The sequence below is a fragment of the Cherax quadricarinatus genome, chromosome 58 (assembly GCF_038502225.1).
Source record: "Cherax quadricarinatus isolate ZL_2023a chromosome 58, ASM3850222v1, whole genome shotgun sequence".
Lineage (NCBI taxonomy): Eukaryota > Metazoa > Arthropoda > Malacostraca > Decapoda > Parastacidae > Cherax > Cherax quadricarinatus.
In genome coordinates, this window is record NC_091349.1 from 11283441 (window position 1) to 11298440 (window position 15000).

General features: G+C 39.5%; 1 protein-coding gene across 3 annotated transcripts in view; it reads right to left on the minus strand.

Moving 5' to 3' along the window:
* Positions 1–2655: 2655 nt before the first annotated feature.
* LOC128698068 (myosin heavy chain kinase B) overlaps positions 2656–15000 on the minus strand; it is a 25167-nt gene continuing 12822 nt past the window's right edge. For 2 of the 3 annotated variants that reach the window (XM_053790154.2, XM_053790155.2), the window contains one exon: positions 2656–4693. In XM_053790154.2, coding sequence (XP_053646129.1) covers positions 4469–4693 — 225 coding nt within the window. In that variant the 3' untranslated portion in view covers positions 2656–4468. The remainder of the gene's footprint in view (positions 4694–15000) is intronic. The other variant, XR_011393626.1, reaches the window with a different exon arrangement.

Genomic DNA, 15000 nt, shown 5'->3' on the forward strand with positions numbered 1-15000 from the left:
AAGTCACTCCAGTTTTTGTGCTGATGACAAAAATCAGGAACTCTTTGACTTGTAAATCATGACGGCCATATTGGACGGGTATCCTGTTAAAATTCTATTCATAGTCTATTTCAAGTCTGCAATTTCTTGTTTAGGGGGGATTTGGTTATTTGGGTTTAAAGCCTATCGACTACACGAGGGCCATTAAGGCTGCACTTAATACGTTCAGTACCAAAGCGAGGATGCTTTAATTCATAATTTTTTGTTCTTATAGGATTGTAGAGAATTAGAAATATAATGTTTCCAAGCCCCCCCCCCCAAAAAAAAAACTGATATACTGAAATTTTTTGGTTTTATGTTGTTTCTAAGTTTGACGAGGTTAATGAGTCTTCAAACCGTGGAAAAATGGTATGGTAATACCGATGAGATGGGGAGTAAAACACTTATGCACAGTTCAGGACATTTATTAGAGGCAACGTTTCGCCACTAGTGGCTTCCTCAGTCCTCGTGGCTTCTTTTTAAGTATACCATGTACATGTACTTTTAGTAAAATAAAGATATTATTATTATTATTATTATTATTATTATTATTATTATTATTATTATTATTATTATTATTATTATTATTATTATTATTATTATTATTCTCGTGGAAACTAATTTCCCAAAATTGTGCTGTGTAAATAAATCTGATTAAAAGTGTATTTTAAAGAAGTGAACCGACAGGGAGGCTCTGCGCCTGCGCTGACGAGCAGGGAGAGTCACCATTGTTTTTTGAAGGTGGTACAGGCACGCTAGTGTAATGCATAATTTTCGTCGCTCTGGGGGTTATATTGGGCTTAAAACCTCTCAAATAGGAGCCGAAATTGTTGAATTTGCAGTCCTGCATAACGTGAGCAGTAAGCAGATGGACAGGATAGCTCCAGGAACCTCAGATAAGATGTCTATGTTTATGTTTAGAGTTCTGGCCAGTAATTTTTCTTAAATGTAGACAGGGGGGTTTTTTGGGTGATACACAGTAATCTCCAGACAAATTGGTGAGTGTTATGATTATAAATTCTCCTTCTGTTGTATAAATGTGTATATGTAATCCTTTATTAATTTTAACATACAGTCCACAAATTTATAATAATGTTTACCAGAATTCCTTGTGATGTATATTTCATTTGCAATTAATATAGGTCCAGAGCAACTTGTGGAGATGACAGTTGTAGGTATCGAAGGGGGATATTTTTTGCAACCTAGTTGTCCCAATATTCCTACTTGTCTCTGTAACCTTGATAAATAATAATTATCTTTGTTACCATTTACTGGTATGTACCTTATGAGATACATCCAGGTAAATGTAACTTTCCACAATTATTATTATTATTATTATTATTATTATTATTATTATTATTATTATTATTATAGTTCGTACGGCCTTGTTGCAGAACCGGTCATATACACACTGATTGTTTTCTTCTCTTGGCAAAGTTCTCGCTGCACACAGTGAGGGTCTGGGTTCGATTCCCGGCAAACCCGGCAAAAGGGTGGAAACCGGTTGTCCATGTTCACTCATCAGCAAAATGGGTACCTGGGTGTTAGTGGGCTGGTGTGGGTCGCATCCTGGGACAAAATTGACCTAATTTGCCCGAAATGCTCTGCATAAGCGGCTTTCTGTATCGTAGTATGTCATTGATGTCAGCTAAAACTGTATACTTTGTACTTGTACTTGTAGAAATATATTTTATTATTATTATTATTATTATTATTATTATTATTATTATTATTATTATATTATTATTATTATATTATTATATTATTATTATTATTATTATTAATATTATTATTATTATTATAACGTATTTTCACAACATGTAAGCATGAGACATGTATGTCAGCACATACACACAATATATATATATATATATATATATATATATATATATATAGATATATATATATATATATATATATATATATATATATATATATATATATATAGATATATATCGTGCCGAATTGGTAAAACTGGTCAATTAGCAAGAACTCATTTAAAATTAAGTCCTTTCTAAAATTTTCTCTTATGCGTTTCAAGACATTTTTTAATTTATATTAATTAAAATTTAAGAATTTTGTTCCAAAAGAACCTTAGAAAACTTATCTAATCTTATTTTAACAGGCGCAGTTTAATTCAGCATAATCCAACTAAATATATTTTACATAAGTTTACAATAATTTAATAATAAACAAAAAATGAAATATATCTTTTTCGTTAGGTTCAGAATGATTTTTGCGAAATTACTGCATACACAAATTTTCGCTTGCCTTATTCGGCAAGAAGAGCTTTGGTATTAAAGCCAAAATAGCAAGTTTTATGTATTCGGCACGACATAAACCACAAAATGTGGTTTATGGCATTCTGTGGAGAAGTTTTGTCTTCCTATAGTAATGTGTTCATCTGAACACATTACTGTACACCATCCCGGGCTCATGTCTACACCACACATCTCTCCACTATACACACTCTCTACCCATCACTGTGGGAATTAACAACGTCTCAATAAACAGCCATAAACCACCCACACCACCTCATTAACGAGGTATCATACCTTCCAGGGGCGGCGCCCCCCACTCCTACACAATATACGAATATGAATTCGGAATAAAATATAAAGATAATGAAATAACCCATAAATAAATATTATTTTAATATAACAATTAATCGAAAATTAAACATATGTAATAAAAAGAAAGAAATAATAATTTCATTTAAATATTTTAATAATTATTATATAGGTTTTTGAGAGCATTAATTATATATATTAAGTTACAGTATTAATATATTTGAAAAGAGAAACTGAACAATTATTAAGATATAATTGTTTAAAATACAACTAAGTTGCGCTAACGTATATTTTGTTTTTTTTTTAATAAATAATTTTGAAAAAAGTAATAAGCACAATTATTGCAGGACGAATATTCTTTTTTGTTTACACCTTTGAAGTCCTCGCCACGCAATTTGAAATTATATATAAAAATTATATATAATAATATTCGTGAAATAGTCAACGGCTGGATTAATAGTCTCTGAGCAGAATTTTGGGGCGTTTTCTGTTGTTTCATGATGTCTGCTGGCGACGACTTCTGTTGAAAATGTTTGTATAGGCGCCTTCTTGATAGAGTTTTTATTTATACTCTCCTGGTGTCACAGTCTTCTTGATAGTTTCTATGTATACTCTCCTGGTGTCACAGTCTTCTTGATAGTTTCTATGTATACTCTCCTGGTGTCACAGTCTTGATGGTGTCTTTATGTATACTCTCCTGGTGTCACATTCTTCTTGATAATTTCTATGTATACTCTCCTGGTGTCACATTCTTGATGGTGTCTTTATGTATACTCTCCTGGTGTCACATTCTTCTTGATAATTTCTATGTATACTCTCCTGGTGTCACAGTCTTCTTGATAATTTCTATGTATACTCGCCTGGTGTCACATTCTTGATGGTGTCTTTATGTATACTCTCCTGGTGTCACATTCTTGATGGTGTCTTTATGTATACTCTCCTGGTGTCACAGTCTTCTTGATAGTTTCTATGTATACTCTCCTGGTGTCACAGTCTTCTTGATAGTTTCTATATATACTCTCCTGGTGTCACAGTCTTCTTGATAGTTTCTATGTATACTCTCCTGGTGTCACAGTCTTCTTGATAATTTCTATGTATACTCTCCTGGTGTCACATTCTTGATGGTGTCTTTATGTATACTCTCCTGGTGTCACAGTCTTCTTGATAGTTTCTATGTATACTCTCCTGGTGTCACAGTCTTCTTGATAATTTCTATGTATACTCTCCTGGTGTCACAGTCTTCTTGATAGTTTCTATGTATACTCTCCTAGTGTCACAGTCTTCTTGATAGTTTCTATGTATACTCTCCTAGTGTCACAGTCTTCTTGATAGTTTCTATGTATACTCTCCTGGTGTCACAGTCTTCTTGATAGTTTCTATGTATACTCTCCTGGTGTCACAGTCTTCTTGATAGTTTCTATGTATACTCTCCTGGTGTCACAGTCTTCTTGATAGTTTCTATGTATACTCTCCTGGTGTCACAGTCTTCTTGATAGTTTCTATGTATACTCTCCTGGTGTCACAGTCTTCTTGATAGTTTCTATGTATACTCTCCTGGTGTCACAGTCTTCTTGATAGTTTCTATGTATACTCTCCTGGTGTCAGTCTTCTTGACGGTGTCTTTATGTATACTCTCCTGGTGTATTCTTACACTGGTGATGGTGCCTCACACTATTAAAATCTTCATCTTTCGCCAGCTTCATCCTACACCAGCTTCATCCTACACCAGCTTCATCCTACACCAGCTTCATCCTTTACCAGCTTCATCCTACACCAGCTTCATCCTTTACCAGCTTCATCCTACACCAGCTTCATCCTTTACCAGCTTCATCCTACACCAGCTTCATCCTTTACCAGGTTCATCCTACACCAGCTTCGTTCTACACCAACTTCATCTTACAAAGGTAGCCACCGATGCCTGCAGCGAAGACACAGCCGTCAGGGGAGGCAGCGAGGGTGTTAGGACAGCCTGGCAGGGTGCAGGGTGTGGTGGTGAGTGGTGCCAGGGTGTGTAGGTCCCACACCCTGGCTGTGTTGTCCCAGCCTGCTGACACTAATCTGTCCTCACTCATACCTGCCAGGCTGGTGATGATCATCGCGTGACCCTGGTCAACAAGAAGACTTTATCAGCAGTAAGAAGACTTTTACAGATTAAGGAAGACTTTACTGATTAAACAGACTTTTAAGAAGACTTTTACGGATTACACAGATTTTTAAGGAGACTGTTCAGAGTAAGAAGACTTTTAGGAATAAAGTAATTTATTTACATTAAGAAGAACACTTTTTTGAGATTAACAAAATCTACTGAGATTAAATGGACTTTCTTTGAGTTAAAAGAAAAAGACTTCGTATTAAGATTTTATTGAGATTAAGAAGAATATGTTGATAAAACACATGTGCAACAGTGAGGTATCATTACTCAGAAGTGTTACGCTTACACAGTAGACGTCTTCAGTCGAGTTGAGACTATGGAGGAAAGCTCTTCTCCCGGTCGAGGGACTGACCACCTCAAAACTACGTCTTTAATAATAATACGTATTTTTATTTCTACAAGTACATGTACGAAGTATACAGTTCTAGCTGACATAAATGACACACTACTATATAGAAAGCCACTTGTTATGCAGAGCATTTCTGGCAAATTAGGTCAATTTTGTCCGAGTATGTGACGCACTACAGTCGACTAACCCATTTTTACTGATGGGTGAACAGGAACAACAGGTGTAAAGAAATACACCCAATGTTTCCACCCTTGCCGGGAGTCGAACTCGGACGAACAGCGTGTGAAGAGAGAGCTTTTGCCACCTGGCCACGGGTCTGGTGGCCCGTGTAGGGTGATGAACTGATTACATCGTCTTCACATCTCTATCGCTTCTGTTGCCTCTGTACTCGACTGAAGAAGTCAACTGTGTAGGCGAAACATTTCTAAATAAAGATAATTGTAGCACATATATCTTACTTAACAACCTGTCGGTACTATAACATACAGTTTTTATATTCATTAAGAAGACTTTACTGTGACTGAGAAGAGTAATGAGATTAAGAAGACGACTGTCTTATTAAGATCAAGAAGATTTTACTAGGATCAAGAATACTGTTTTACTGGGATTAAGAATACTTTACTGGGATCAAGAAGACTTTTCCGAATTAAATGGATATTATCCATATTAAGAAGACTTTATAAGATCAAGATTTTTTTTTCAGATAACACTGACGTTTTTCATACTAAGCAGAAAGCTTTATTAGGTACGTGAAAACTTAGTCTGATGCGTCATCAAGCCAGACTAAGCCAGGAAAGCCAGTGTGGCTTATCACTGCTGGGTGTCCCCTCACCCCATATTTATTTAAAGAGGAAGCGCTAAACCCGTAGGAATTACAGTGCCTGGGGGAATGCAAGTCCGTGAGGTTCCCCTCTTAAGAACATAAGAACATAAGAACGAAGGAACACTGCAGAAGGCCTACTGGCCCATGCGAGGCAGGTCCAAGTCTCCTACCGGCTTAAGCCAATGCACCCAACCAAGTCAGGTCAGGTCACATTGACTTAAGGGAGGAACACGGCAACCGACCTGTTAGCACAAGCTATCAGGTCTAACTCACACCCACCCACATCTACTCATGTATTTATCCAACCTATTTTTAAAGCTACACAACGTTCTGGCCTCTATAACGGTACTTGGAAGTTTGTTCCACTCATCCACAACTCTATTACCAAACCAGTACTTTCCTATATCCTTCCTGAATCTGAATTTTTCCAACTTAAAACCATTGCTGCGAGTCCTGTCTAGGCTAGATATTTTCAGCACACTATTTACATCCCCTTTATTTATTCCTGTCTTCCATTTATACACCTCAATCATATCCCCCCTAATTCTACGTCTTTCTAGAGAGTGCAGTTTCAGGGCCCTTAGTCTATCCTCATAGGGAAGGTTTCTGATACATGGGATCATCTTTGTCATCCTCCTTTGTACATTTTCCAGAGAATTTATATCCATTCTGTAATACGGTGACCAAAACTGTGCAGCATAATCTAAATGAGGCCTAACCAAGGATGTATAGAGTTGAAGAACAACCTGAGGACTCCTATTATTTATGCTTCTTGATATGAAGCCAAGGATTCTATTAGCTTTATTGCGAACACTTATGCACTGTTGTCTTGGTTTCAGATTACTGCTAACCAGAACTCCTAAATCTTTTTCGCAATCCGTAATATTAAGATCTACATTATTTAGTTTATATGTGGCATGGTTATTGTCCTGTCCAACATTTAGAACTTTGCATTTGTCTATATTAAACTGCATCTGCCACTTCTCCGACCACTGCATCAGTCTATTCAAATCTTCCTGGAGTGCTCGAATGTCCTCGTCAGAATGAATTCGACGGCCTATTTTGGTGTCATCGGCAAACTTGCCGATGTCGCTCTTTATGCCCTCATCTATGTCGTTTATGTAGACTGTGAACAGCAGGGGGCCCAACACTGACCCCTGTGGAACACCGCTCGTGACGCTTCCCCACTCTGATTTCTCCCCATTTATGCAAACTCTCTGCTGCCTATTTGTCAACCATGCCTCTATCCAGGAAACAATTTCTCCTCCTATTCCATGTGCTTTAATTTTCCTCAATAGTCTCTGATGTGGGACCCTGTCAAAAGCCTTACTGAAGTCCATATACACAATATCATATTCATTACCATGATCTACCTCCTCAAATACCTTAGTGAAAAAAGTTAATAAATTCGTAAGGCAGGAACGCCCCTTTGTAAAACCATGCTGAGATTCGTTGATTAATTTATGCTTTTCAAGATGGCTACGAACTGCCTCGGCAATTATTGATTCCATAAATTTTCCCACTATGGAGGTTAGGCTTATTGGTCTATAGTTCGAAGCTAAGGACCTGTCACCTGTTTTGAAAATAGGTATCACATTTGCCATTTTCCACTTATCTGGCACCATGCCAGTTTGTAGTGATATGTTGAAAAGATTAGCCAAAGGTGTGCTAAGCTCCTCTTTACATTCCTTTAGAACCCTTGCATACAGTTCATCAGGGCCTGGGGATTTGTTAGGTTTTAATTTATCTATTTGCCTAAGGACCATGTCACTTGTGACCCTAATAGTGCACAGTTTATTATCGTCCTGTTCTACATAATTTATCATTACTGGAATATCGCTGGTATCCTCCTGTGTAAAAACTGAGAGGAAGTATGTGTTAAAAATTCTACACATTTCCTTATCACTGTCAGTGAGCTGACCCGAGGAACTTTTGAGTGGGCCTATCTTATCCCTGATCTTACTTCTGTATACCTGAAAGAATCCTTTTGGGTTAGTCTTCGATTCTTTTGCAACTTTAACCTCATAATCTCTTTTTGCTTTTCTAATTCCCTTTTTTATTTCTCTCTTTAACTGAATATATCGATTTCTTAATTGCCCCTCTCCTCTTTTGATTTGCCTATATATGCCTCTCTTTTGACCAATCAGATATTTTAATCTATTGTTCATCCATTTAGGATCATTTTTGTTTGATCTGATTTCCCTATTTGGAACATAATTTGACTGAGCAGCTAGAACTATGCCCTGGAAAGCATCATATCGGCAACCATCACCACCTACCTGACCCTTAGTCAGGTCATTCCAGTTCAGCCCACCTAAGTAATTTTTCAGTCCTATGAAATCAGCCAAGCGAAAGTCAGGGACGGAGACTTGATTGCCATTATTAGGGGAATTCCATGATATATTAAAACTTAGTGATTTGTGATCACTCTCCCCAAGCTCATCATTAACCTCAAGATTATTAATTAGTGTTTCCCTACTGGCAAGAACCAAGTCAAGGAGGTTATTTCCCCTAGTTGGCTCTGTCACAAACTGTTTTAAAAAACAATCCTGGATCGTATCAAGAAAGTCACCCGACTCTAAATTTCCTGTCAAATTGCTCCAGTCAATCTGTCTATAGTTGAAATCTCCCATTAGCACAACATTTTCGTATGTAGATGCCTTACGAATTTTGTCCCATAGAAGTTTACTGCACTCCCTATCAAGATTTGGGGCCCTGTAAATCACACCCAAAATTAGTTTTTCTCGGCCCTCGAGAAGCTGTAACCAAACAGATTCAGTGGCTGACGCTTCTAATTTAATATCTTGTCTAACACAACAATTTAAATTGTCTCTGACATACATCGCTACTCCACCACCTTTCCTGTTGACCCTGTCAGTGTGGAATAATTTATAGCCTTGTATGTGACATTCAGAGGGCATCTCTCTATCTTTCAGATTGAGCCAGGTCTCTGTTATAGCAATAATATCTATGTTTCCTGCACTTGCAATTAATCTTAGCTCATCTATCTTATTTCTAACACTCCTGCTATTAGTATAGTAAACCTTAAGGGAGCTAGTCCCTTGCTGCCCTCTGCTGTCCCCCTTTGTTTGCTGACCTGTTCTATTGTCTTTATTTATAACTTCATGCTGAATGCCTTTTATACATTTACTGTTTCCAACCCTAGTGTTGCAACCTGCTTGTTTCCCACACACACCCATACCTCTATCTTCCATCAGTTTAAAATCATAGGCATTTCACCAATGGCCTTCTCAATCGAGTCTGCAAGTGCTACCACCCCTGACCCAGGGGAAGGATGAGTGACGTTCCTGGACCCTGACTTGGGCCAGTGGGTGTGGGTTGGACTTACCTAGCATGGACCAGTAGGCCTGCTGCAGTGCTCTTTCTTATGTTATCAAGAGCTTTCTGAGAGCCATTAAGGGGAGGTCCTGTCCCAGGACGCGACCCCCCCCTCACATCACAACAGGGGGGGAAGTGAGGAATCGGGGAGGAGGGGGAGGGAAGGGGAAAAAGCGGGATGACTGAGGGAAGAGAGAGAGAGGAGGGGGAAGGTAAGAACATAAGAACGAAGGAACAGTGCAGCAGGCCTACTGGCCCATGCGAGGCAGGTCCAAGTCTCCTACCGGCTTAAGCTAATGCACCCAACCTAGTCAGGTCAGGTCACATTGACTTAAGGGAGGAACATGGCAACCTGGTAGCACAAGCTATCAGGTCCAACTCACACCCACCCACACCCACTCATGTATTTATCCAACCTATTTTTAAAGCTACACAACGTTCTGGCCTCTATAACTGTACTTGGGAGTTTGTTCCACTCATCCACAACTCTATTACCAAACCAGTACTGTGTAGGGGTAATGAAGAAGTAGGTGAGAGAGAACACAGACAGGTAGAGACATAGAAGAGAGAAAGAGAGAGAGAGACACACAATTACGGTACAAAAAAACATATATTTAAACAACACAAAAATACAATACATCTTGCTATACATTTTTCACTCTATTTACACCATCAAAAACAAACACGTGGGTCACGCTCGCTAATGTAACATTCAATAATTGGTATCAGGGCCATTTATAGTGCGAGGCAGGGTTTTTATGGTATGAAATAGGGCCATTTATGGTGTGAAATAGGGTAATTTATGGTGCGAGAGGTTTTTTATGGTGTGAAATAATTCCATTTATGGTGTGAAATGGGGCCATTTATGGTGCGAAATAGGGTAATTTATGGTGCGAGACAGGTTTTTATGGTGTCAAATAGGGTCAATTTATGGTTTAAAATAGGGTCATTTATAATGTGCAATGAGGCCATATATGGTGTGTATTTGGGTCATATATAGTGTGTGTTAGGGTCATATATAGTGTATTAGGGCCATTGCTAATATTGTGTTACTGATGTAATTTTGTCTACGCTCCTTGTAATAGTAATGCCTAGTAAAAAATAATAAACATTGCCGAACTCGCCCATGCTAAGCAGGATCAACTCACGCCCACTCCCGTGTCCGTCCAACCTATATTTAAGGATTATTTCCCTCCTCACTCATCCACAACTATAATTTGTGCCACAAACTCATCATAGAGGCAGTAGTATTTTTTTTTTTTTTTTTTTTTTTTTTTTTTTTTTTTTTTTTTTTTTTTTTTTTTTTTTTTTTTTTTTTATTATCACACCGGCCGATTCCCACCAAGGCAGGGTGGCCCGAAAAAGAAAAACTTTCACCATCATTCACTCCATCACTGTCTTGCCAGAAGGGTGCTTTACACTACAGTTTTTAAACTGCAACATTAACACCCCTCCTTCAGAGTGCAGGCACTGTACTTCCCATCTCCAGGACTCAAGTCCGGCCTGCCGGTTTCCCTGAATCCCTTCATAAATGTTACTTTGCTCACACTCCAACAGCACGTCAAGTATTAAAAACCATTTGTCTCCATTCACTCCTATCAAACACGCTCACGCATGCCTGCTGGAAGTCCAAGCCCCTCGCACACAAAACCTCCTTTACCCCCTCCCTCCAACCCTTCCTAGGCCGACCCCTACCCCGCCTTCCTTCCACTACAGACTGATACACTCTTGAAGTCATTCTGTTTCGCTCCATTCTCTCTACATGTCCGAACCACCTCAACAACCCTTCCTCAGCCCTCTGGACAACAGTTTTGGTAATCCCGCACCTCCTCCTAACTTCCAAACTACGAATTCTCTGCATTATATTCACACCACACATTGCCCTCAGACATGACATCTCCACTGCCTCCAGCCTTCTCCTCGCTGCAACATTCATCACCCACGCTTCACACCCATATAAGAGCGTTGGTAAAACTATACTCTCATACATTCCCCTCTTTGCCTCCAAGGACAAAGTTCTTTGTCTCCACAGACTCCTAAGTGCACCACTCACTCTTTTTCCCTCATCAATTCTATGATTCACCTCATCTTTCATAGACCCATCCGCTGACACGTCCACTCCCAAATATCTGAATACGTTCACCTCCTCCATACTCTCTCCCTCCAATCTGATATTCAATCTTTCATCACCTAATCTTTTTGTTATCCTCATAACCTTACTCTTTCCTGTATTCACCTTTAATTTTCTTCTTTTGCACACCCTACCAAATTCATCCACCAATCTCTGCAACTTCTCTTCAGAATCTCCCAAGAGCACAGTGTCATCAGCAAAGAGCAGCTGTGACAACTCCCACTTTGTGTGTGATTCTTTATCTTTTAACTCCACGCCTCTTGCCAAGACCCTCGCATTTACTTCTCTTACAACCCCATCTATAAATATATTAAACAACCACGGTGACATCACACATCCTTGTCTAAGGCCTACTTTTACTGGGAAAAAATTTCCCTCTTTCCTACATACTCTAACTTGAGCCTCACTATCCTCGTAAAAACTCTTCACTGCTTTCAGTAACCTACCTCCTACACCATACACTTGCAACATCTGCCACATTGCCCCCCTATCCACCCTGTCATACGCCTTTTCCAAATCCATAAATGCCACAAAGACCTCTTTAGCCTTATCTAAATACTGTTCACTTATATGTTTCACTGTAAACACCTGGTCCACACACCCCCTACCTTTCCTAAAGCCTCCTTGTTCATCTGCTATCCTATTCTCCGTCTTACTCTTAATTCTTTCAATTATAACTCTACCATACACTTTACCAGGTACACTCAACAGACTTATCCCCCTATAATTTTTGCACTCTCTTTTATCCCCTTTGCCTTTATACAAAGGAACTATGCATGCTCTCTGCCAATCCCTAGGTACCTTACCCTCTTCCATACATTTATTAAATAATTGCACCAACCACTCCAAAACTATATCCCCACCTGCTTTTAACATTTCTATCTTTATCCCATCAATCCCGGCTGCCTTACCCCCTTTCATTTTACCTACTGCCTCACGAACTTCCCCCACACTCACAACTGGCTCTTCCTCACTCCTACAAGATGTTATTCCTCCTTGCCCTATACACGAAATCACAGCTTCCCTATCTTCATCAACATTTAACAATTCCTCAAAATATTCCTTCCATCTTCCCAATACCTCTAACTCTCCATTTAATAACTCTCCTCTCCTATTTTTAACTGACAAATCCATTTGTTCTCTAGGCTTTCTTAACTTGTTAATCTCACTCCAAAACTTTTTCTTATTTTCAACAAAATTTGTTGATAACATCTCACCCACTCTCTCATTTGCTCTCTTTTTACATTGCTTCACCACTCTCTTAACTTCTCTCTTTTTCTCCATATACTCTTCCCTCCTTGCATCACTTCTACTTTGTAAAAACTTCTCATATGCTAACTTTTTCTCCCTTACTACTCTCTTTACATCATCATTCCACCAATCGCTCCTCTTCCCTCCTGCACCCACTTTCCTGTAACCACAAACTTCTGCTGAACACTCTAACACTACATTTTTAAACCTACCCCATACCTCTTCGACCCCATTGCCTATGCTCTCATTAGCCCATCTATCCTCCAATAGCTGTTTATATCTTACCCTAACTGCCTCCTCTTTTAGTTTATAAACCTTCACCTCTCTCTTCCCTGATGCTTCTATTCTCCTTGTATCCCATCTACCTTTTACTCTCAGTGTAGCTACAACTAGAAAGTGATCTGATATATCTGTGGCCCCTCTATAAACATGTACATCCTGAAGTCTACTCAACAGTCTTTTATCTACCAATACATAATCCAACAAACTACTGTCATTTCGCCCTACATCATATCGTGTATACTTATTTATCCTCTTTTTCTTAAAATATGTATTACCTATAACTAAACCCCTTTCTATACAAAGTTCAATCAAAGGGCTCCCATTATCATTTACACCTGGCACCCCAAACTTACCTACCACACCCTCTCTAAAAGTTTCTCCTACTTTAGCATTCAAGTCCCCTACCACAATTACTCTCTCACTTGGTTCAAAGGCTCCTATACATTCACTTAACATCTCCCAAAATCTCTCTCTCTCCTCTGCATTCCTCTCTTCTCCAGGTGCATACACGCTTATTATGACCCACTTCTCGCATCCAACCTTTACTTTAATCCACATAATTCTTGAATTTACACATTCATATTCTCTTTTCTCCTTCCATAACTGATCATTTAACATTACTGCTACCCCTTCCTTTGCTCTAACTCTCTCAGATACTCCAGATTTAATCCCATTTATTTCCCCCCACTGAAACTCTCCTACCCCCTTCAGCTTTGTTTCGCTTAGGGCCAGGACATCCAACTTCTTTTCATTCATAACATCAGCAATCATCTGTTTCTTGTCATCCGCACTACATCCACGCACATTTAAGCAACCCAGTTTTATAAAGTTTTTCTTCTTCTCTTTTTTAGTAATTGTATACAGGAGAAGGGGTTACTAGCCCATTGCTCCCGGCATTTTAGTCGCCTCATACGACACGCATGGCTTACGGAGGAAAGATTCTTTTCCACTTCCCCATGGACAATAGAAGAAATAAAAAAGAACAAGAGCTATTTAGAAAAAGGAGAAAAACCTAGATGTATGTATATATATATATGCATGTGCGTGTCTGTGAAGTGTGACCAAAGTGTAAGTAGGAGTAGCAAGATATCCCTGTAGTAGTATATATGTAACTATTAATAATAGCTGTAATTATAATCATGTTTTTTTTAAAGGGGTGGACGGGTAAGCCAGCGGAAGTCCTACCAGGAGTCTACCTGGACGTTATTCCGGGGATCAACGCCCCCGCGGCCCGGTCCACGACCAGGCCTCCCGGTGGATCAGGGCCTGATCAACCAGGCGGTTACTGCTGGCGCACATAGTCCAACGTACGAACCACAGCCCGGCTGATCCGGCAATGACTTTAGGTATCTGTACAGCTCCCTCTTGAAGGCAGCCAGGGGTCTATTGGTAATTCCCCTAATGCTTGGCGGGAGGCTGTTGAACAGTCTTGGGCCCTGGAAACTTATGGTGCTTATTCTTAGTGTACCAATGGCGCCCCTACTTTAATTGGGGGCATTTTGCATCGCCAGTCCAGTCTTTTACTTTCTTAGGGAGTGATTTCTGGGTGCAGATTCGGGACCATTCCTTCCAGGATTTTCAAAGTGTAGATTATGATACATTTCTCTCTCCTGCGTTCCAACGAGTACAAGTCAAGTGCTTCCAAGCGTTCCCAAGTAGTTCAGGTGCTTGATAGAACTTATACGTGCAGATGACCAAAAGCTCCAGCTGCGGGTCCTCATATTAATTAAGACCCGCGTCAGGTAACACTTGTCCGGTTTCCTGACAAACCTTACATAACTTAGAGGCAGTAATGTTAAGAATTACGAAGGCCTATACTGGGTATGTTTTCACGAGCCAGTGGCGCCAGTCTCCCATATGTGTGGGGAGAGACTAGCCCAAGCCTAGCATTACTACTCATTATTATTATTATTATAATCAAGGGGGAAGCGCTAAACCCGGAGGATTATACAGCGCCTCGGGGGGGGGGGGGATGTGGAAGGCATTCAGGCTTAATTCGGGGAACTGGAGCACAGATCCAATTCCCTAAATCAAGAGCCCCTCACCAACATCAAGGAACCTTCCTTGAGGGGTTTACTACTCTCA